Source organism: Podarcis erhardii (assembly GCF_964252035.2).
Source record: "Podarcis erhardii genome assembly, chromosome: 16".
NCBI classification, from domain to species: Eukaryota; Metazoa; Chordata; class Lepidosauria; order Squamata; family Lacertidae; genus Podarcis; species Podarcis erhardii.
Window position 1 is genome coordinate 30,957,485 of NC_138514.1, and position 24,986 is coordinate 30,982,470.

A 24,986-nucleotide genomic window follows, 5' to 3' on the forward strand; every position below is an offset into this window, starting at 1 on the left:
TCCCTTTTTCTGTCATCTCCATCCTGTTCTGGTCATAAGGCTCTTGGTGGCTGCCAGCCCATGGCTATGATCTCCATTCACTGTTGGTGGCACTAATGTTTCTGAATATCACTTGCTGGGAATTGCAGGGAGACAGAGTGCTGTTGTCCTCATGCTTTGCTTGTGGGCTTCCCCTTGAAGCATCTGGTTGGCTACTGTAAGATGCTGGACCAGATAGGCCACTGGGCTGCCCTGGCAAATGTAAAGCTGGCAAATGTAAAGCCGGCAGTTTAACACTGGAGAGCAATCCTGAATCCTCAGCCGGCTGACTTGATTAAGGGGCAAGAAAGGGAAGGGTGTCTGGGAGTATATTACATCCCTGGTCTCAACAGGACCATCCTGCTATCCCAGCCTAACTAATGCCGAACATTAAGGAAAGCGAGTGGCCGTGGAATCAGCCTAGAGTCAGCACAACACCCGCGGAGACGGGAGAGGGAATTAATGAAATCGTACGTCATCTGCGAAGCTGCCCGTCGGCTGAGATAGCACCACATGCATCAAAACAGAAAAGTGAAGCAAAGTAATAAAAACCTAGACTCAGTCAGGAGGGTTCTTCCTCTATAATTTAACTCCAGGTGACAATTATGCAGCAAAGAAGACTTAATTGGACTTTTCCTGCCGCAATCGTGCTTGCTTCTCCCTTATTGCTTCAGGAAATCATTTCAACTACGACAGCCCAGAGCTGGCCTACGGCACGCTCCTGTTTCCTTGCAAGAATATTTCTGAAAAGCATGTCATCGCCGCCTTCCCAGAGCCCTGAATCCAGGAGTTCCTAGATCTTGACTCTCTGAACAGAGCTTCCCCTGCCTTTGAAACATGGCCCTTTTGGCACCTTCCATCCTGAGATAATAGCTCAGCATGTTCCAACTGGGAGATACCACATTTTAGGGGTGTGCACTGTCCGCAATATTTTATCCAGACCCTGATTCAGCACTTCGGCAAACACCCCGCCTTCATCTGAGGAGCATCACAGGCTCTCCTATCAGGATCTGAGTCCGTCACCCCAAAAGCTCCCACATTTGTTATTGGGAAATAATATATATATATTTAATGGCTACAGCTTTTTCCCTCTTTTGGCAGAAGTAGATGAAAATTGCAGGAATGCTAGCCCCTCCAAGTGGATAAAGTCTGCCAAATTACAGGCAAATAAATCTGGGGTCTTTTGTGCTGGAAACATTTAAAGTTGATTTGGGGTGAAGAAGAACTATCAATCAATCACCTTTATTGGCATAGGGACAATACAAAAATATATGGGTCAAAGCATAAAATTGGCATCTGTTCATAAAAGGTAATGCTTTAAGACAGAACTATGCAGACCTAATGAAGTTAAAAAAGTTTTAAGTGTCTTTTTAGGGGCATTATACAAATGTGATACTAGATGGCAATGGCGAGCATATGGCAAATTCAACTTATTTTTTAAAACGTGTTTTAAAAAAAGCATTTTCACAGCATTTTTTAAATATGTGCCTAGATTCCACCCTGGTAAAGATTCCACTTTGTGTCTGACCAGCCTATCAAGCAAAGGACATCAGCCTGGTATTTGGAATACATCCAAATCCAATACACTGATCCTATGCACCCCTCAGAAAAGACTGTGATTAAGTGGTTTACAAATTGCTGGAATAAATAAAAATAAAACTACATTGCGCTGCCCCCAGTTTTGAAACGTTCCTTCCTTCAGGAGGACAGAGATGGCCACACATTTGTCAGGAGTTCCCTGTTCATATTCTCTATTTCCCCCTCACTTTTGGTGGTTTCTGGATGGACCAATTTTGGAGCCTCAAGTCTGTTTCATTTTATGGTGCTGGTTTATAGCTTTATAGTACTGTCTTGTTTATTTGCTTTATAGCACTGCTGCTTATATTCCACTGCACTCTTTATTGCATTCTCTGATTTGAAATGATGTGACTTATTTATTTTCATGTAAAACTGCACTGGGGTCTCTTGTGACAAAGAAAAAAGGGAGCATACAGGAACATTAAATAAATAAAATTATTTACACAAAGCTAGGAAGACGTAGAGCCCCACCCCACCCCATTATTCTGTTCTGCAGAGGAGCTTATTTGGGAGGAATTTTCCTCCTCATCACAAATACAAAGGTAAGATAACGGGACTTCTGGCTCGTCCGGCTGTCTTCCAGATTTGCAAAATGCTTATCTTAAGAAAGGGATGCCCACCCCTGCTAAGTTTTCCACCACATTCAAGAAGATGCCATTTCCAAACCCTCTTGGTTTGTTGTTGTTTAGTCGTTTAGTCGTGTCCGACTCTTCGTGACCCCCTGGACCAGAGCACGCCAGGCACTCCTGTCTTCCACTGCCTCCCGCAGTTTGGTCAAACTCATGCTGGTGGCTTCGAGAACACTGTCCAACCATCTCGTCCTCTGTCGTCCCCTTCTCCTTGTGCCCTCCATCTTTCCCAACATCAGGATCTTTTCCAGGGAGTCTTCTCTTCTCATGAGGTGGCCAAAATATTGGAGCCTCAGCTTCAGGATCTGTCCTTCCAGTGAGCACTCAGGGCTGATTTCCTTCAGAATGGATGCGTTTGATCTTCTTGCAGTCCATGGGACTCTCAAGGGTCTCCTCCAGCACCATAATTCAAAAGCATCAATTCTTCAGCGATCAGCCTTCTTTATGGTCCAGCTCTCACTTCCATACATCAGTACTGGGAAAACCATGGCTTTAACTATACGGATCTTTGTTGGCAAGGTGATGTCTCTGCTTTTTAAGATGCTGTCTAGGTTTGCCATTGCCTTTCTCCCAAGGAGCAGGCGTCTTTTAATTTCGTGACTGCTGTCACCATCTGCAGTGATCATGGAGCCCAAGAAAGTAAAATCTCTCACTGCCACATTTCTTCCCCTTCTATTTGCCAGGAGGTGATGGGACCAGTGGCTATTCTTGGTACTTTCGCTTAAAACGGGGAAACCAGCAGAAATGGGGGGGTTTTTCTACAAGGGTGGTGACTCGGGTGTATGGACAATTCTGTTATGTTCTGAGCCACTCCTGCCAATGTTTGCTCCCAGAGAGAAAACTAGAGAGTGTGGTACTGCTCGTTATTTTCAGGATTGCTTTGTGATTCTCTCCCCCCCCGCCCGATTTGTTGCTCTTTTCCTGCAATGTTTTAAAGGCCATTGTTTGACTTCTTGGACCATAGCTGGACCTCAAGACCCTGGGGATAGCATGGGGGAGAGTAATGCAAACACAGAGGTCTCCAGCTTCAGAAATCAGGCAGCCAGAGGCTCCTAATTGCATTTGTAAGACAGAAAGGGGGGGAAATCTAATTATCTCCCCAGCACAATTTCTCTCTGCCTTCAGTAGAAGATTCATAAAAGCAGCCTCGGCAGACATCAGATCAGCAGACATGACAACCTTAATCTTCACAGTTAACTCTTATGTAACTGCATCATATATATATCTTCCTATATACATAGAAATGTAAGGCTGTCGTCGCACTGCCCCATTGGAGGATTTGTAGTACCACATCACAATCCAGGATTTACATCAAGATAAACCCAAGGGGCCACTAAAACTGAACTTAGTAGTTCTGCATGGGGTGGGAAGGGTAAGCTCTAGGAGTCAATAGCGAGATCACAGGGGGTTGGTAAGCAAAATGAGCAGGGGCACAGCTGTGTGTGTGTCTGTGTCTGTGTCTGTGTCTGTGTTTCTACAGGTAATCTTTTTAGGTTTGCCAGGAACAGAATTCTCAGCCACCAAAACAGGAATGTTTTTAGATTCTTCCTAAAAATTAATTATGAGGATTGCCCAGTCTGGCTTGTTAGAGAACTACATTGCAATGGCCTTTGTCTGCAAAACAAGAAATATCTGATAAATTAAATGCTGTATTACATTAAATATAATAATTAACAACAGCCTCAGTGTGGTATAGTGATTAGAGTGCCATACTAGGACCTGAGAGACCAGGGTTCAAATCCCCACTAAGCAATGATGCTTAGGCCAGTCACTGCCTCTCAGCATAACCTACGTCACAGGGTAATTGTGGGGAATTAAATGGGGGAGAACCATGTCCGCCACCTTAAGTCATGGCCATCTGTCATGGATGCTTTAGTTCAGATTCCTGCATTGCAGGGGGTGGGGGTTCAACTAGATGGCCCTCAGGGTCCCTTCCAACTCTACAAATCCATGTTTCCTTATAGTTTCTTAGAGAAACAGGTGGAATGTAAATGCAGTAAATGAAATCAAAATAACAGCCACTGTCTTTTCATTTCAATACCCCATGTTTGCCAGAATATTCCTCAGGTTAGTGAGAGGGCTGCTAACTTCACAACCTCCTTGTAGGCTTCGCTGAGACACCTGATTTGCCCCTGCAAATCCGCCCCTCGTTGCTTTGCAAAGAGACTTGAAATGCACACCAAATGAAGCCCCTGGCTTGTCACAAATTCTGGAGGCAGCTTTAAACCAGGCTGCTTTCCCTCTAGGCTGCCATCTCCACTTCCCTCCCTCCAATCTGTAAAACGGGTACAATAAATACCGAGCCACTTTTGCAGAGCTGCTGTAAACAAATTACCAAGATAATGCGTGCTGAAGTGCTTTGAAGGCCCTGGAAAACACCGGATAAATCCTTGAATGAAGAACAATGCTTTATTACAGTAACATAAATAAATAAAATAGTGCTTACCTGGGCCCCTGCTCGCTACAGCACAACATCCCAGAACCCTCCTAACAAAGGGAGTTGGTTAGGTGATACTAGTGTGCCAATCCGGTGTTACCACCTGATATAAAAGCTTGGAGACCTGGAATTTGCTGCCCCCCACCCCCCAGTTCTGAGGAGCATGCAGTGGTGTGAAACAATGGCACATCCCTCCTGCAGTATCGACAGACGATCAGCCTTTCGCTTATCAGCTCAAAGTATCAGCATGCAGAAGCAGGCCACACCAGGCATGTCACTGCCCCTTTCATAAATACTTATCTCTTCCTTTCTCTGCAATTTTGCTACGGCAAAACTGCGAATGCATTTGGCAGGGTCTCCTAATGAGAATATATTACCTTTGCATACTTCTACGATGAGCTAAACATGAAAACAATAGCCAGGGGCTACACCACAGGAAAATATTAGGTTTGGGGATTATATACAGTGGTACCTCGGGTTACATACACTTCAGGTTACAGACTCCGCTAACCCAGAAATAGTACCTTGAGTTAAGAACTTTGCTTCAGGATGGGAACAGAAATCGTGCTCCGGCGGCGCAGCAGCAGCAGGAGGCCCCATTAGCTAAAGTGGTGCTTCAGGTTAAGAACAGTTTCAGGTTAAGAACAGACCTCCAGAACGAATTAAGTTATCAACCCAAGGTACCAGTGTGTGTGTGTGTGTGTGTGTGTGTGTGTGTGTGTGTATTGAGCGATCAGCGAAGTTTTAAAGATATATACCCTGTGACTTGGACTTCAATGATCTCCTAAACCAGGGGTCAGCAACCTTTTTCAGCCATGGGTCAGTCCACCATCCCCCAGAGCATGTGGTGGGCCAGACTATTTTTTTTTGGGGGGGGGGATGAACAAATTCCTATGCCCCATAAATAACCCAGAGATGCATTTTAAATAAAAGCACACATTCTACTCATGTAAAAACACCATGCAGGCCCCACAAATAACCCAGAGATGCATTTTAAATAAAAAGGACATATTCTCCTCATGTAAAAACACGCTGATTCCTGGACCATCCGCAGCCGGATTGAGAAGGCGATTGGGCCGCATCCAGCCCACGGGCCTTAGGTTGCCTACCCCTGTCCTAAACCTTGATGGAGTGATCAGCGCCGTAGAGCAAGCGCAGCTGAATCTTTAATGCTACATTCACCGTCCTAGCCTTCTTCATAGCTCCTTGTGTATTTTTAAAAACGATACACCTGTATACAAGTTCCCTGTGCATCTCTTGATCCTAAAATGATTCCTTGGCGGGGACGGGTTAACAGAGGTAAAAACAAACCATGCAAAACACGCACACACAAACTCACAGTCGTGTAGCAAGGGAAGCCAGCTGGTTGCTCTTAAACACACAAACCCCGCCAGATTCGGAAACTGAGTTGAAACGAGAAAGGGACTGTCATGGACTGGCTGGATGCAGAAAAGGGGGGGGCATCAGCTGGGGAACCCCCAAGGGAACCCCCAGGGGAAGAAGGCTCAGAGCCAGGGAACTGGTGGTGGGATGAAGATAAGTGGTCAGAGGGAGAAGAGGGAGCAGAATGGGTGGAGCAGGTATCAAAAGCTGAAGAGGTATAATGGGCCCTCTGGAACAATATGCACAATGAAACAGCTATCCTTCAAATTTCACTCTTTTCTGAATTTTGTGGCGCAGGTCTCCAAGCAACCTATGTTCGCGAAATGGCACGTTATTTCGGGAAAGTGTGCATGGAAATGAAGATATTTGTGAAAATAACATGCAAAAATGCATACTGCTAGGGAAACTGGCTTGCAAAAATGTGTACATTAGTCAAAACTGGATATAAAAATGCCTCTGCTAGGAGAAATTTGCACTAAAATGCTGGTGACCTTTCAGGATTTATTTACCGTATTTTTTGCTCTATAAGACGCACCAGACCATAAGACGCACCTAGTTTTTGGAGGAGGAAAACAAGAAAAAAAATATTCCGAATCCCAGAAGCCAGAACAGCAAGAGGGATCGCTGCACAGCGAAAGCAGCAATCCCTCTTGCTGTTCTGGCTTCTGGGATAGTTGCGCAGCCTGCATTCGCTCCATAAGACGCACACACATTTACCCTTACTTTTTAGGAGGGAAAAAGTGAGTCTTATAGAGCCAAAAATACGGTATTTTTTAATAACAGATTCCTGCAAAATGTGAACAATGACAAATTGAGAGAACCAAAGTTGACAGATCCTTCCATCACTACTAAGAACACGCCATTCAAATGGCCTGCGCAGAACTGCTTTTCACCCCAGAAACTGAATAAAGCATGTTGGCGAACTTTGAGAATTACACCTGCCTCTTTTCACATATTGGGTCTTCTTGGAACACAAGCTCCATTAAAAAAAAATCACCCCCACCCCCACCCCCCATGAAAAAGGGAAGCTTGTTTAATACCAGAGTGGAGGAGGCGGGTCAGAGAGATGATTGCACTAATTGTCTCATTACCATTAGCGCCACGATCCTATTAGTCAGCTCAGAAAAAAACGCTTTGTTGATACACAAAGAACAATTAACCAATAATCTGCTCCTTGGCAGAAGAACACAACAGAGGGAAACAACCATGTCCTCAGGTGGCGAGAGGTATTTTAAAACATCAGGAGCACCAACAGCCGCTACTATGGCAACAAAACCACAGGGGGAGGGGAAACGATTTCCAGATGTGCTCTGCAGGACCTGGCAAAATGTGGTGCATTCAAAGCGACAGGCCACCACTCCAAGACAAACAGAGCCCCCCCCAATCCAGCACAATGTGCATAGCACCCCGGGGTGGGGGTCAAGCTTTTTTGCAAACCAAGGCAGAAAAGCTTGCAAGCAACTCTCCCAATCCTTGCTGATGAGAGAGACAGAGAGAATACTAATAAATTGAGGAGGTAAAAAATTGCTGGCCTTCCGTGACGCCTCAAACCAGCTGCCAAGGGGAGCTGCTTCAGACAACCAATTGATGGCTTTGGAGCAGAGGTTTGGCCCAGAAATCCATTTCCCTGAAACCAGAACCCCTGGGTCAACAGCTGAGGCATCGGCTGATGGGGAGCAGGTGGGGTTCGATCCTGCACTGCCTGTGCAAGCCAATTCCCCGGGGACTGGTGCAGGCAGCCCATTCTGCAGGAGTTAACCCTCGCTCATCGGCTGGTAAGTGGCGCAGGAGTTAAATCTTGCTCTGTCTGGCAAGGTTCCATGCAAACCCCTTCCTCTCAGCTTCCACCTCCTAGCAAAGTTTCCCTTGTAGAAGTCCGCAGGGAAGAGGATGGAGGTGAGAATGAGCAGGATCTGCCTGCCATTGGCTCTGGCTCCAGCCACGGTCTGGGCTCCCTTCTACCCCAGAGTCCCAGTGAGTGTCCACAACCACTGCTGTCATTACCTCTGGCACCACCTACTGTTGGGCTCCCTGCCTTCCACCCCACCAGGCCCAATTAACTGCATTATACTATCCCCGGCAAACGGATATTTTATTTTAAACTTTTATTTATTCAGTTTCTATACCACCCTTCATCCGAGGACCACAGGGCTGTTTACAAGAGGAAAACACAAAAAAGACATACCAGAGGAACAAACAATAACAAACAAAAAGAATAACAATGTCCGTTCTCCAGACTTTTCACAGAGGAGGCACATGAAGAAAGGCCTCAGATTATGATTGCAGGAGGCTGATCAGTTCAAATGAAATGATGCAAACAAATAAGCAAAATAAAAAATAAAAAATTGTATGTTTGTGTGTGTGAATTTTTACACATTTCAGGAAGTGGGGAAACAAGCCTACACAGCTTATTTTTTAAATAACCTTTTATTTAAAAAAGTTCTCTCTCCTTCTCATAGGCACGCTGGGAAAGAATTCCTTCCCTTTCCCTCGCAATACATTTCCCTCTGGATTTTGTGTTTTTTTTAATCGCCAAAGCCAATTCTGGAGATAAGCCTTCTCAACAGAATGTGGGCTTTTCAATTTGTCCACGGTTGTCTTCTGCGTTTGAAAATTACATTCGGTTTAATTGCCAGTAATAGGCTTTTGCTTTCAGGCAGGGAGAGAGAGAGAGAAATGCGTGTACGGTTTAGAAAGGCTGATATCCACTTTGTGAAAAGGGGAATTTGAAAGGCAGAGGCTGCCAGAGACCTGGGTGTCAGCCGCGCAGAGCAATTACGGCGGCAGTTCAGAGCCCCCTCTGCCGCCTCCAGATATGTCACAAGCCAGGCTGAACTGACAAAACAGGGCCTATGCAAATATATTTAACACTGGAGACGTAAATGCCCCCTTTTTAACTCCCTGCGGCAAAGCAGACGTGGGAAACCTCTGGCCTCCTCAGATGCTAATGAACTACAGTTCCCATTATCCCTGGCCATCAGCCGTACTAGTAGAGAATGGAAACGATTCCCTTCAGCTCCAGTGAGAATGGCAGCATAACATTGAGGTTGATGGAAACATAGCCACTAGGAAGGGTTGGTGTAGATCAGAGGTGGGGAGCCTGTGCCCCCCCCCAGATATTGTAGGCCTTCAACACCCCTGGTCATGGGTCATGCTAGCTGGAGCTGATGGGAGCCATGGTCCAAAACATCTGGAGAGAACTAGGTTGAAGAAGATGGGTCATACACCAAGGGTGTGGAACCTGCACCTCTCCAGAACTTGATGGCCACTAATTCCCATCAGTCCCAGCCATCATGACCAATGACCAGGTGTCACGGACTGGCCAGATGCAGAGGAGTGGTGGGAGGCTGGGGAACCCCCAGGGGAAGAAGACTTAGAGCCCGGGGAGTTGTGGTGGGATGACAATCAATGGTCAAAGGGAGAAGGCAACAGAGTTTAGTGAGCAGGAAGTCTATGGCAGAGAGAAGTCACGAATTAGAAGCAGAGACAGAAGCCAGAGAGAAGGGAGGCCAAGAGGCAGAGATGAGTCAGGCTGGTGAAGAGGCCAGGGTGTGTCCCTCTCCTGCTGGTCTCCCAGAACCAGAAGAGGCGTGAAGAGGGAGGAGCAAAGACAGACATGATGTGGTCTCAGATTGGTGAGGAAGGACCTGGGAGAGGAAGAGGCTTAGGCATCTGGGGAAAGGCAGTGACCTTCTGTCCCCACAACTGCCTCACAGAGGCAAGATCAACTGGGTTGAGTTGCTGTGCTCACTAGGCATGACCTCCTGAGCAGATCTTGTTTGTAGGCTTAACTTCACTTATGCCATGTGATTTATTGTTGACCTGCTCCTCACATCAGGGATGGTGGGATTCAGAGGCCCACAATATCTGGAGGGCCACAGGTTCCCTACCTCTGATCTACACCAACCTTCCCTGTAGCATGAGTTTTCAAGCAACGCCTTTTCTGAGCATATCAGCGAGCCGTTTCCAGACTGGAGATGGTTGCTGGGACATCCACAGCTTACGTCTGCCACTACAGAGAAGGTCCTGTGCAGCTTCTCCACAACCCACACAGAAACACAGAGGTCGTATGCAGTTTCCTGGTCCCTGCTGGTAATAAGCAACGTGCTGCCATTATATTGTACCATCAATGGCTATTAATAGCACTTAATGGATTGTGCGATTCAAAGAATTTACCCTGTGCCGGCAGTAAAGATATTGGCAAAGGCTTGGTCATCTAATGACGACAGCAGTGTTTCTGTTGGCTCTACAAGATGGGAAACAGAAGCAGAGCATATCCTGTCCCCATGGCCACATGGGCACATCACTCCCTTAAAGGGCGTAACAGCTGCAAGTGAAGTAGCATGTGCCTCTTCACGCTGCAATGGACAGATCAGTCCAATCGTTCCACTGCACAGCAGCAGCAGCTGGCAGAGAGCTTGAGAAAAAGAAAAAGGTTACACAGAACAGAGGGAGGAAATTCGCCGCCGGATTCTCCAAGCTCGCACCATCAAAGCCTTCCAGTGTTGCACATTGGTGGAACATGCTTGTCAGATGGTGGCGTTAAGAGTGAGGGAGGGGAGGGTGTCATGCTCAGCTCTGACCCAGCGCCAGACACCGAGTCCTCAAAGGACGGATGAGACAGTCCACAGGTGGAGGACCCAGAGGAGCAGGCAAGGGTCTCCTGGAACTGGTGCCAGAGATACCCTCTGGTGGGTGACCTGCTGGGAAATCCTTGGGGCTGTCCGGGGATGGGTAGCCAACCCTTGTTCCTTGAGCATTGAAAGGTCCAAGCCAAGGAAGAACTTCACTGTCGGGGGCATTATGCCTCTGGACACGGTTTGTTGCGGGTCGCAAGTGGGAAGAGAGAGCTCTTGTGCTCAGCTCCTGCCTTGGGGCTTCCAGGTTGGGGCATCTGGGTGACCACTGTGAGCACAGGATGGCTAGACTAGATGGGCCTGATCCACCAGGGCTCTTCTTACATTCATCTATGGGTCCAGAGTCATCTCACAACTCAGGCGTAATGATTGTCAGCTCATGAGTAAAGAATCCCAAGAACTTGACCAGTTGCTAATTATTGAATAGACTTATGTGCTCACATCTTCCTCCAGTGGAGCCCAGGGCAGCAACACTACCAGCAGCTAGGGTAAGGGTGTGGACTTAGAAGCCACTATATCGAAGGTCTCCCTATTAAGCCTTCCAGAAACCACACAGGCCCCCGGCGCCTTGTACTTTGGGGCTGAGCTCCCATTTCTAATCCCCCTTCCTTGTGATATCGACTCTGGGCTGTTTCCTGATTGCTCCTGGATTATGTTTGGAAGCTAGATTGATTCTCTGTGCTTGAGATGGACTGGGATAGCTCTGCCGGTAGAGCATGAGGCTCTTAACCTCAGGGTCATGAGTTGGAGCCCAATGTTGAGCAAATGATCCCTGCATTGAAGGGGGGTTGGACTAGACAGCCCTCGTACTCTACAATTCTACAACCCTGACTAGTTCAGACTATGCTGCACCTGGAACCCTACTCTCTTGGATAAATGCTTTTGTTGAAAGGCTTTCACCTCTTTGGAGCGAGACCCTGGCCCCCGAGAGCACCTCCTAGACAACAATGGAAGGGAAGAGGGCAGTTGTCTCCGAATCCCAGGCCTGCAACTTTGTGTTCAGTAGCCCAGAGTTCTTAGGAGAGGGTTCCAGAGGTGGACCTTTGAGCCAGAGAAGGCAAAGTGTGGATCACAGCAAGGGAAAGGCCCTGCTCTCTGCGCTGACCAAGTGCACAGCTGCCCTGCCCATATCACCAACCTGGGCTTATGGGAAGGAATAACTTGTGTATTGTTTGGAACAAAGGCCTTGGCAGTTTGTGATGTTTTGAGCCAGCCAACTCTCTTCCTAGTTGGATATTATTTATTTAGGGTTTTTAACCTGACTTTCCATTCAAAGAGCACCCAAGGCTACCAGCAACTACAAAAAGAACAAGATCAGAATATTACACGCACACACAAAGAACAGAACCTATTAGTCATATTCCACTCAAAAGCCCTCACTGGGTAAATATCAAATGAGCCAAAGCTCTGCTAAATGAAAGGAGAGGAAGGGTGTTCTCTAAAGCCTGAAGGATCCTGGAGCTTAACTAGAAAAGCACCAGATCAGCACCACGGACAGCTCCAGGAGACAATGCGGTTGCTTCCCTTCCAAAGGCCTCTGATACCAGTCACTGCTCTTCAGCCTCCAGGGTTATTCTTGACTGCCAAACAAGATTCTCACAGCACAGGGGGAAACGGCTCAGATTTATTGTGGCACAAGCTTCAGGGGCTTACAGACAGATTGGAGAAAGTGGGCTGGGAATCTGCTAGCCTTTACGATGCTCCCAGACTTCATTCATAAAACTGATGGAGGGAAGCTGTCAAGCTCCAGCCCCAAAACGCAAAGGCAGCAGCTGTTCCTTGAAAAGCAAGGAAGAGGTCTTTATTCAGGCTGATAGTAGCTCAGGCTCAGCTGCAAGGGTAAGGTCCAGAAAACAGGACCCCAAGGAACAGCAGCAAGGCAAGAGCTTTAGAACTGAACGGAAGCAGACTGAAGAAACCCCAACTGAAGAATCATGGCAAGAAAAATTGACGGACTATGCAGAACTGGCAAAACTGACATACAAGGATAACTGTGAGATGAGTGGGAACCCTTTACAAAGTATCTGAAGACGCAACAAAGTGAACTGGACTCCTTGGCAGGTTTTGAATAAACATTCACAAACCTTTTCTTGATAATAATCAGCTAAATAGTTTGAGGATCTATACAACTGTGTAACATGCAGAAAACAGCAGTCTCGGAGAAACCAAAGACTGGAAGTGAGGGATGTCAGGGGGTGGGTGTGGGTGGGTTTTGTGTGGGAGGGTGGGGGGAGGGAGGAAAAATAGGGAGGGAAAAACAAGGGTGATATGTTTTTGGATAATATGTCTTGTTTTAATTTTGAATAAAAAACCTTTTTTTAAAAAAAGAACTGAATGGAAGCTATACAGATGTCCCAACAGAGGACACATCCCTCCCACAGAGCTTTAAAAGAAGAGGCAGTAGATTCACTCAAGGGACTCTCTCTCTCCCGCTACGGCTCCACCACGTACCTGCTGGGCGGGGGTGTCTGATCCCACCTACAAAGGTAGCCCCTGGTTCATGGCTACAAGACTGTGTCCTGTCTTTCTGCCACCAGCTCTGCTGCCACCCCTTCTCCTTCTGGCAGGCCTAAGTGCTCCTCCCAGCCCAATGATGAGGCTCTGTACTCCGCAAGAGGGGAGGGGTGGGGGGAGAACGGGCCAATCTGCTTCCCCTTCTCTGGCATCTGGGGACAGTTCAGTCGATAGCAGCATGAGACTCTAAACCTCAGGGTCATGGGTTTGAGTCCGAAGCTGGGCAAAAGATTCCTACTTTGACCCTTGCAGTCCCTTCCAATATTTAAAATTCTATGAAATCTAGAGTTACAAGGGAAGAACCTCCCTCTTCCATCCCTTCCAGGCTCGCTACCTGCTCTTTCTCCCTCCATCTCCTCCTCTTCTCCCTCTGCTTAAACACCTCTGTGAGAGGGAGGGGCAGAGACAGGAAGCAGTGGCAAACTCTTGCAGTGAGGCAAACTCTGCCTGCTTCTGGCTCAATCTCCACCTCTGGCTTCCCCCACTGCATCACAGATGAATCTGATACTGCTTTGCTTCTGTTTAATATCTGCCTCTGGATATGTGTTGATGGATATGATAATGCAAGTTAATCGCTCGCCAGCTGCCTCGCAGTTGCTAAGGTCTCCTAGTGAGGCTTGGGAAGGAATCCACTTCCCCGCACGGAATGTGAGAGGGTGCCTGTAATTAGTGTTTTTAAGCAACGGAGGTGAGGTTGGCTGTTGTGATCACACCTTGGCTAATTGAAAGGAGAACTGCCAAGCCTTTTCAACAGGTTTGGAAAAATGGCCTTGATTGGGGGGGGGGGGCGGATTATGAATTGCGTGTGTGTACGAATAGGCAAATTCCATGCTCAGGATCATTGGAATTTAAAATAAAAACTGCCAGTATTGTAATGCTATTATAGAAATCTACGGTGCGAACTGCACTTCGGAGTACTGTATAGGGTTCTGGTCGCCCCACCTCAAAAAGGAGTTGGAAAAGGTTCCAGAAAACGGCAAGCAAACTGATTGAAGGGATGGGGCGATTCCTCTATAAAGAAAGGTTGCAGCGTCCGGGACTTTTTAGTTTAGAGAAAACACCAGTAAGAGGCGACATAATGGAAGTTTATAAAATTAAGCCTGGCGTGGAAGAGGTGGATAGAGAAATGTTTTTCTCCCTCTCTCGTAACACCAGTGGGCATCTGAATGAAGCTGAATGATGGTAGATGCCGGGCAGATAAAATGCAGCATTTCTCCATGTGGTACATAGTGAAACTACGGAACTCACCGCCACAGGAAGCAGTGAGGGCTACCAGCCTAGAGGATGAGACACATTCATGGCTACAAAAGGCTTCTGGACATGATGGCTGTGCTCTGCTCCCACAGTTGGAGGTGATCATGCTTCTGAATACCCCTTGCTGGAAACCACGGAGGGGGAGAACGCTCTTGCGCTTGGGTCTCGCTTGCAGGTTTTGCACCTGCATCTGCCCGGCCATGGCGAGAACAGAACGCCGGACGAGATAGGACCAGCAGGCTCCTTCTTACGTTCTCATATTATCTATATCTGCTTATCTCCCTTCTCATCCAGCTTGTTGCGAGGCTCGTTCCCGTTCTATTTTTGAAAGCCGCCCCACACAAGAGGGTGAGTCACTCGCCTGCAAGCACACTTCTCCTTACCCAACAGTTTGGGCTCTCTTGATTGGGTCTGAGGTTTTGCCAGCCTCGCTGCCAGTCAGTGGGGATTCATTCTCCCATTCTTTATTGGGGCTTCCTGGGTGCCAGGGGCAGCGTCGATATACAGATCTGCCTTTGGAATCCCAGTGAAAGCAAGATCGCGCCTCTCACTTAGTTTGCAGGAGGCTCCTTTATCATTATATTGGGGGGGGGGGGTGTTGAGTCATGTTCCTATGCAGCTGCATTGTTTTACAGTATACTTTCTGGATGCCCCACGATCATATTATAAAGCAGTGGTGTTCTGTGTTACGAATCAAGCACTGGTAGGATTTGTTTCTTTGCATTTTCCAACCTATTTCTTAATCAAGAAAGAATCGGGTGTGGCCCAAGCAAATTTTTACTCTGAAAGGGTGGCCGAGAGAAAAAAGTTTGAGAACCACAGGTCTACAGTGGATGGCAGCAGCCCTAAAGGGTTGCAGGCAGGGGCTGCTCCCAGCATCTAAATGCAAACCAGAGAGCTAAGGTCCCTTCCCCAAGTGCTTTCTTGCTCTCCTCCACATAAGCATCACAGAAGAGGAAGTGATTCTCAGGGAGGTGGACAGGTGAGCCGGCTTGGCTTCACAGCATCAAGAAACAGCGTTAGAAATTCCCCAGGTGCCTTTTGCGATTGGCGTCAGTCCAAGGGCGACCACCAAGTTGGTGACTCTCATCTCCATCTGGCTGGCCCCTCTGGTTTTCTTAAGCAGGTAAGCAGAAGAGCTTATTTATTGCATTTACAGTAGTACCTCGGGTTAAGAACTTAATTCATTCTGGAGGTCTGTTCTTAACCTGAAACTGTTCTTAACCTGAAGCACCACTTTAGCTAATGGGGCCTCCTGCTGCCGCTGCGCCGCCGGAGCACGATTTCTGTTCTCATCCTGAAGCAAAGTTCTTAACCCGAGGTACTATTTCTGGGTTAGCGGAGTCTGTAACCTGAAGCGTATGTAACCTGAAGCGTCTATAACCTGAGGTACCACTGTATATCCCAACTTTTTCTCCAAGGAGTACAGTGGTACCTCTGGTTGCAAATGGGATCCATTCCAGAGGCCCATTCTCAATGTGAAAAGCCCGCAACGTGAAGTGCCGTATCTGCGCAGGTGCGTGGTGCGATCTGGCACTTGTGCACATGCGCGAAGTGTGATTTAGCGCTTGTGCGCATGCGTGAGCGGTGAAACCCAGAAGTAACTCTTTCCGGTACTTCTGGGTCGCCGCAGGACGCAACCTGAAAAAACAACATGAAGCAAACTTAACATGAGGTATGACTGTACACGGTTCACCCCCTCCTTGGTCAGTTCCCTACAACGGCCCTGTGAGGTAGGCTAAGGGGCTGTGACTGACTCCAAGGTCACCCAGGGAGCTTCAGGGATCTCCCAAGTCCTGGTCTGACACTCTAACCTCTACACCACACTGGCTCCCTAGAGCACTTCTGCTATGGGGCAGCTCTATAAATTAAGTAGGTAAACAAGCATGGAGAAAGCAAAATGTCACTTAGAGAAGGATCTGAAATATTTTCCTTGAAGCTTGGATTTGTTTTATTCTGGATTGTTTTATTTGATGTTTTAAAGTCTTGGAAACCATTTTGAGATTTCCCCCCTTTAAAAGACAGAGATATAGAAATGAAATGAATAATAATAATAAATTGCAATGTATAAAAAAGGACGCCTAGACACTCTGTTGTGGTGACCGTAACCTAGGTTTAAGGTCCCATTTGGTGATTAAAGGTAAAGGGACCCCTGACCATTAAGTCCAGTCATGGCCGACTCTGGGGTTGCGGCGCTCATCTCGCTTTACTGGCTGAGGGAGCCGGCGTACAGTATCCAGGTCATGTGGCCAGCATGACTAAGCCGCTTCTGGTGAACTAGAGCAGCGCACAGAAATGCCGTTTACCTTCCCGCTGGAATGGTACCTATTTATTTGCTTGCACTTTTGATATGCTTTCAAACTTCTAGGTTGGCATGAGCAGGGACTGAGCAATGGGAGCTCACCCCGTTGCGGGGATTCGAACCGCCGACCTTCTGATCGGCAAGTCCTAGGCTCTGTAGTTTAACCCACAGTGCCACCCACGTCCCTATTTGGTGATTAAAAGGTAAAGGGACCCCTGACCATTAGGTCCAGTCGTGGCCGACTCTGGGGTTGCACAGCTGAGGGAGTTGGGTGTGTTTCGCCTGAAGGCTTGAAAAGTGATATTTGAATATGGCCACCATATCTACTGCTTCGGAAGGCAGAACCCCAACCAGTGGGTTCAAATGACAAGGAAGAAAGACCCCAATAAACATCAGAAGAACTTTATGAGGGCAAGAGCTGTTTGACAGTGGAAAAGGACTACCTCAGATGGTGGTGGACTCCCCTTTGTTGGGGAGATGTTGCCCATCTGCTAGGGATTATGTGGCCGTGGTTCCTGCAATGCGGGGGGGCGGGGTTGGCCCTTGTGGCACCTTCTAAAACTACAGTTCTCCGATTCCATCCTTCCATAATGTACTCACGTTTTGCTCTTGTGGAACATCATTTTGCCAGTAAAGGTAAAGGGACCCCTGACCATTAGGTCCAGTCATGGCCGACTTTGGGGTTGTGGTGCTCATCTCGCTTTATTGGCTGAGGAAGCCGGCGTACAGCTTCCGGGTCATGTGGCCAGCATGACTAAGCCGCTTCTGGCGAACCAGAGCAGCGCACGGAAACGCTGTTTACCTTCCCGCCAGAGCAGTACCTATTTATCTACTTCACTTTGACATGCTTTTGAATGGCTAGGTTGGCAGGAATTTGGTGATTAGCTTATACTATATCTGAGTTTCTAACACTGTCCAGAAAGCTGCATTAAGTTTGACTGGGGTGGCCTGCATTTAAGCCTCAAAGCCGCACCCCCACTTTCCAGACAGATGAATTTGATGCAGACAGCTCCCAGGCTCAGTGACCGCAGGCAATGAATGCCCTGAAGGCTGCTTGACTCCATCTCCTACAAGACAGACAAGAGATCAGGGTGTTGCATCGATTTTCGGGCCTCAGGAAGCACAGCGTCGCTCATTACCAGGGCTGTCTATCGACCACAATACTCTGCAAGTGTGCGGAATGTGGAACTGTGCACAGAATCAATCTGTCTGCAAAGCTCAGGCTTATTTGACTTTTTTTTTTTTTTGTTCGTTTTATTTATTTTTTTTAATATTTTTTTGTTTTACAGAAGTGTAGTGCCTCGTATTTTTTTTTTTCCTTCTTCTTCCATGTAACATTTTTACAAATCCGTTTCATTTGTTGAGGCATTAGGGGGAGAAGAAAACAGAAAGATATTCACATCAATCTTGGCCAACCGCCTAAAAATCTTCCTACACAAGTTAATAGCCCCAGACCAGACTGGTTTATTTGACTTTTTTAAAAAAGTGCTTATCAGGCTTGGTTTTAAATCAAGAGAGACCCGATTGATTTGCAAGTAGACAAAGCCATTTAATTGTTGATTCAGGCTATTCCCCTCGACTGATCCTATCCAGCAGAGAATTGGCTGCCTGGCTACACAGGCTCCTAACCTGGTTGGGCTGTTCAATGGCAGGTCAGTGCAGGAGTAAGAAGCAGCCTTATCTATGATGTGATCATGGATGAGGGAACTCAACTGGCTTGTGTAACCAAGACCTGGGTGGGCGAATTGCTTTTCTGCAATGCAGTTCTCCAGCTAAGGAATGCATATAGCAGGGTAAAGGTGTTCACAAGAACGCATTAAAATGCACGTATTAGTGAAAATGACGTACAAAAATGCATCCTACTAGGGGGAATTGGTTGCAAAAATGTCTATATTGAGCGGAGTATATTAGGGAAATCTGCAATGAAATGCTGTGAATTTAAAGACTTAAAGAAAAAAGCTGGGACGGGGAGAGATTGCAACTGAACACAATAGGCAGGTTCATAATTGATCACTGACATTATTGATATTTACCCTAAGATTATTAAATAGTCACTGCTGTGATAATTAAGTACATTGGTATAATAATGTTTTCTAGAATAATGTGTTGATGTATGATTATGCTGCATTTCAGTTTTTACTCTTTTAGTATACATCTAATTGAAAAATGTAAAAAAGGAAAAAAGGGGGCAACATGCTACAACAAACAGACCAGATCACTTTGTCACAAGTGGCCAATAGTCCAGAGCAAAATGCACCTTGCGCCCGGCTAATTTCGAACACTGACCCCACTCATCTGACTGGGCTGACCCAGCTGATCTGGGCAGCTCCCAACGAAATATAAAAACACAATTAAACATCTTCCTGATAATTTGAATAATGTAATAATTTGAATGACGTTAAGAAGAACCCTGCTGGATCATGCAAGTGGCTCATCTACTCCTGTTCTCACAGTGGCCAACCAGATGCCTGTGGGACACCCCCAAGCACAACCTGAATACAAAACCTGCACTTTCCCTTCCTGCAGTTTCCAGCTGCTGGCATTCAGAAGCATTACGATATATATGATACAATATCTTTATTGTCATTGTCCCATGCAGAACAACGAAATTGAAAAACTGCATAAAACTACTACAAAACTACATAAAACTACATAAAAACTACATAAAACATTCAGAAACCCCTAAAAACTCTGAAACCCCATTTTAAAATACACTATACTACAGAGACCCCTTATGCTGCGTTTAGAACCAGAATTGCATTTGTGCAGAAGCTGTTTCTCAGGCGGCTAGTCCTGGCCTTTATAACCCTATACCTTCTTCCAGAAGGCAGAAGCTGAAAGAAATCATTTCCGGGGTGCATACTATCCTGCGCTATCTCTGCCGCTTTCTTATGGCACCTGGCAGCATAGATTTGATCGAAGGTGGGAAGAGTGCACCCAATTATTCTCTCTGCAGTCTTTACAACCCTGGATAGCATTGTTTTTTCCCTGGCCGTGCAGCTCCCAAACCACACACAGACTGCTGCTGGCATTCAAGTTAGAACATAGTCATTGTGGTGAGCAGCCCTTGATAACCTTGCCCTCCATAGATTTGTCCAATCCTCTGTTAAATCCATCCAAGTAGATGGCCATCCTTGCCTCTTGTGGCAGAGAGTTCCATAGGTTAACCATGTGCTGCGCCTCGCCACCCTTCAGCACAACCATCCGACCTGCTGGGGATGCTCTGCATAAACTTTGCAAACACTTCCCATCTCTCCAGAGACTGCAAAAAGACATTCCTGGGGTACTGGGGAGGCAGCTTGTAATACAACCCTTTTCCTAGCTGGGAAGGGCTGCCAAGCAACTAACGTTTCAGGTGTTGTTAAGAAAAAGCGAAATGAAAAAAGGTTGCCAATAAAACTGTCACTTGAAGCACAAGCCACAACTCCGCAAAAAAAAACGAACAAAAATAAACCAGCCTCTGTGCCAGTAAAGAGGCCTAGCAGGGGGATCTTATTTTATTTCCTTAAAGTGGGGAATCAATCAAAAACCACTAGTGTTGAACAGCGGGTGTCAATCAAATGGAACAGCACTCACCTCCGCACGGCGCTGAAGCAAAACATAAAACGATCCACTCAAATACTTGAGTAGGAGGGAATGTACTACATAGAAGGACCATGTGAAAGAGGTTTGTCCCAAATGGAAACTTTATCCATCTAGTGCCATGCTATATATCCACGATCCTCTCAACAAAAGAGATCAGAAACTGAACCTAGAGGTCTTTCAGGAAGCAGAAGGGGAAACCAACGAGGTGGAGACATGCAATGACCATCTTCAAATATCTTAAGGGTTAGTAGAGTGCCTGTACTTTCTAGGGGAGTTATTGTTATTAATTTGTTACTTGATTAGTCACTTTGCTCCTAAAAATGACTGAAAAGTGACCTGCTAACACAACAAAAATACTAAAACCTAAAAAACAAAACGCATGCTTCCATACCAATAGAAGACAGCGCCAGCAGATCCTGCCCCACCAAAAGAGGTCAGAAATACTTAAAACCCTTCACTTAAGAGTGCCTTAAACTAAACTGAGAGGGCTCCAGGTGAGTCTCCACAGGGAGGACATTCCACAAGCGGGGAGCCACCACTGCAAAGGCCTTGCGTTGCCTCCCTCCTGCGGAGGGGCACACAGGGTATTCTGTGCCCACTGGTTCAAAACGGCTGGTGATCAGGGAGGGGCCTTAGCACAGTGGCAGAACATCTGCCTTGTCTCCTAACAACGGCTCAGCAATAAAGTTCCTGGCTCTCTAAACTCTACAATCTGATTAAAGCCGGTGTATTCAACTGTGGCTAATGTAGTCGTGATTTGCAACATGCATTCCAGGCACAGAACTTGTGGTTCTGTTGGGCTGCAAAGCTGTTGCAGTGCGCGCGCATACGCGCGCACGCACGCGCACACACGCACACACAGTGATGCAATGATAACGCAACTGTTTTGTGCATGACAACGCAACAATTATTCACTTACCGCACAATGCAATGACATGGCTGCTGTCTTCGTGCACAAACTTCCGGGTGACAGCTTCTTCCATGATCTGCTTCACCTGAACAGGAATAAATAAAGAAGTTTATGCGTGGAAAGCAACACTCGACGGGTCATAAAGACGCAGAGGGAGAACCTTAGAGAGTCCGGCAACAGGTTGGGCTGTTTGTCTAGGCAAGTTTCGCCTAAAGAGACTGCAGGTTTCCAGGCCTCAGGCAGAGTAAGTATCTTTCCCCACAACCTGGTACCTGATTCCTTCATGACAGGGGATGCCAAGCATTGAGCGCAGAAGTTTCACATGCAAATGTGCTCTGCTTCTCGGCTGCAAGACCCCAGCTCACTCGGTGGTGGAGCACCAGGCGGGCCTGAGAAAGCTCGGTTGGTAGAGCATTGTGGGTTGTGGGTTCGAGCCCCACGTCGGGCAAAAGATGCCTGCACTGCAGGGGGTTGGACTAAATGACCCTCATGGTTCCTTCCAACTCTACAATTCCACAAGTCTACAACCTGCTATTCCATGCAAAAAATAATAATCCAAGGATCAGTCCTCAACAGTATCTCCTGGTAGGGTGACCTAGAACCTGCAGAGCTGCTGCCAGTCAGTGCAGACAACAGTGAGATACTGTAGATGTTCTAATTCAGTAGAAGGCTGAGTTCTCTGTCCTATGTTCCCACTGACTCTATGAATGAGAGGAATGTATTGACCATCTATCCCAATGGCATTGCAGAGGGTTGGACAAGATGACCGCTGAGGTCCCTTCCAACTCAACAATTCTATGACTTTATCCCGGTATTAACCGCTTTGACTGGCAAAGATCCTCCAGGGTCTTGGGGACTGATTTTCCCCGGGCCAATGTCGAAGGGGCCTTTGCCAGGCTGCCCTCTGGTGCCCCCCTCATGCCAATGGGTGTCTCTGCCGATCCTTTATTTCCGCCAGATGACAGAGTGGTGAGCTCTTGCCACTAAGTCCTCTTAAGGGGGAGCAGTTAATTAGGAAAAGAGAAAAAGTAGCAGATGGAAAACTGCTAATTTTCCTCTGCTCCAAATCACCCCTCCAATCCTCCTAAAACAAGCAGCTGTCTCGAGGGAGCTTTTATACCTGTTTCTGTCTAGCATGCAAGCCTGCTTTGATGTTCAGTCTAAGTGACAATCCCATGGCCCTCGCTGGTTTTTGCTGGGTGTTGCTGTGTCAGTGTATTAAAGAAAGCAGTGCTCTAACCCTGTGCGTTTGGCTGTTTTTCGACAGCAGCAGAACAAAAACAAACAAATAAATCTCCGCCCTGCAAGGAGGAGCCAAGCATCCCCGAAAGATGTCTCGCAGTGACCTTTCACGCCTGCCTTAGAACAAAGCCAAATGAGTGCAGGATCAGAGCAAATCGAACAGGAGGCCGTGCAGGAAGGCACCGAGGGTTTTGTTTTTGTTTGCACTGACATTCTGCAGCAAGCACCACTGGGGAAAAAAGATGCTTCCCAGCACAGCTGGACAGAAAGCAAATTGAAAGAAGAATTATTTGCAAACAATTGGCTTAAGGCAGAGGAGGGAAGGAAAACGAAGGAGCACACTGAACAGGCAAGAACCTCTGCAGGAAGAAGAAGAAGTGTGATGGCAGCATTGCAAAGCTGTCACCCCACCCCCTTCGCTTGCTTTGGAAAACATTATTGTCTCTGGATCTTTGGCCAAGCCAAATGTGAGTGGGGAGCCACAGCCAGGTTTGCCTGTTTGATTATTTATTCCTTCTTTTCCCAGCGTTCTGGCTGCAACCGCCATTCACCAGACAGCCAAAACTACGCCACCAGTCCACAAAAGGAATGGATCAGCAGACTTGAGATTTGCAGAAGCAGAACATTTTTTCAGGAAAAAATTCAGAGACACTGACTCCCGCCCCCCGCCCCCCCAAAAACCCACATCCTATTTATGGGAGGTTGTGGTCTCTCCTTCCTTGGAGGGTTTTAAGCAGAGGCTGGATGGCCATCTGTCATGGAAGCTTTAGTGGAGATTCCTGCATTGCAGGGGGTTGGACTAGATGACCCTTGGGGTCCCTTCCAACTCTACAATTCTGTGATTCTATGATCAAATTCATTTGCTGGCTATGGAATGCTGGCTAAAGTCCCATCTGCACTACACATTTAAAACAGCATCATGCCACTTTAAATACAGTGGTACCTCGGATTACATATGCTTCAGGTTACAGACTCCCCTAACCCAGAAATAGTACCTTGGGTTAAGAACTTTGCTTCAGGATGAGAACAGAAATCGTGCTCCGGCGGCACGGCGGCAGCAGGAGGCCCCATTAACTAAAGTGGTGCTTCAGGTTAAGAACAGTTTCAGGTTAAGAATGGACCTCCGGAACAAATTAAGTACGTAACCAGAGGTACCACTGTACTTTCAAACATGGCTTTCCCCCCAAAATCCTGGGAATTGAAGGGCACTGAGGGTGGTTTGAGAATCTCTATTCTGTCCACAGAGCTACAGTTCCCCAAAACGGTTAAACAATCGATCCCTTTTTCCTGGGGAATTCTGTTTTGGGATGGGAGTATGACAGCTGGAAGCTCCAAACATCTGGAGGACACCCAGTTGGCGAAGTGTGTTTTAGAAGGACATGAAAACACAGCTGGAGTCGCCCCCAAGTGCTTAACCAGTTCTGAGCCCAAGCGCTTGCTGCACAGGGCACTGAAGCCTGTCTAGGGTGTCTATCCGAAAAGGAGGAGGCAGTGAGGAGTAAAAACACTGCAGGATAAATCCTATGGGTTTCTCAAAAACAAGCCATTTGCCAGATGACTCTCGTTTCTTTGTTATGATAAGAGTTACAAGTTTGGTGGAACAGGTGGGTGCTGTGGACATTGTATGAAATAGCATCTCCCCAAAGCAGAATGCAAGACTGTTGGATCCTGAAACCACTTGAGAAGCATGTTTGCGGTGTGGGAATGTGGGTGGGCTGCCAAAATCTTCCCAGGTTCCTGCACTTGAGGGAACAGCGATGCAACACTTGGCAAGAGGCAGCTAGCTGCTAACCTGTTCTCCTCTCCCGTCGACCACGACCGGGCAACTTAAGAGGGGTGCAATGACAAGAGGCTGCCCACCCATAGCTGTCAACCGTCCCTTATTTGGCAGGAAACTCCCTTATCCCAGCGCCGTGTCCCGCTGCTGTCCCATATTGATGATGTCCCTTAAATTTCCCGGGTTTCATGCTCGCCTGGCTCGGGAGGGAAGCAGCAGCTCGGGGTCCTCCGCCGCGTGAGAGAGCACGTGCACGAGCTGCCGCATCTCCGTCTCTCCCTTTTCCCCCTCAGGGGCGCATTGTGAGAAGACGGGTGGCAGCGGGCGGTCAGGCAGCCCCCCTCTTGCAAGACTTCCGCCGCGCTGCCAGGGGAAGCCGGAGGTGGCAGCGGCGGGTGAGGAGGCAGCCTGAGGGAGGAGGAAGAGGAGGGGATGGGGAGGGACGCAGAAGGGTGGTGCTTCAGCGGCTGCCGTGGCGCCACAACCGCCTCATGCCAGGCTCGCGGGCGGCTGGGCAAGAGTCTCTCTCTCTCTCTCCCTCCCTCCCTCCCTCTCTCTCTCTTGGGTGGGGAAGGGCCGATGGAACTCCTCCTGCCAGGACGACAGCAGTCCCAACGTGCTGCTTAGCATACCCTCCAACCAGTACAGCATCTTAATGTAGTGATTTCCTCCTCTGCATGCCTTTCATAACTCTATTTTTATAAATCATTTGTCCATCCA

The 24,986-nt window shown here is 47.4% G+C and overlaps 1 protein-coding gene across 9 annotated transcripts in view; it reads right to left on the reverse strand.

Moving 5' to 3' along the window:
- The window catches only part of SGSM2 (small G protein signaling modulator 2), an 82,968-nt gene that overhangs the window by 45,819 nt on the left and 12,163 nt on the right, over positions 1 to 24,986 (reverse strand). For all 9 annotated transcript variants that reach the window (XM_081843465.1, XM_081843462.1, XM_081843461.1 and 6 more), the window contains exon 2: positions 21,257 to 21,332. In XM_081843465.1, coding sequence (XP_081699591.1) covers positions 21,257 to 21,332 — 76 coding nt within the window. The remainder of the gene's footprint in view (positions 1 to 21,256; positions 21,333 to 24,986) is intronic.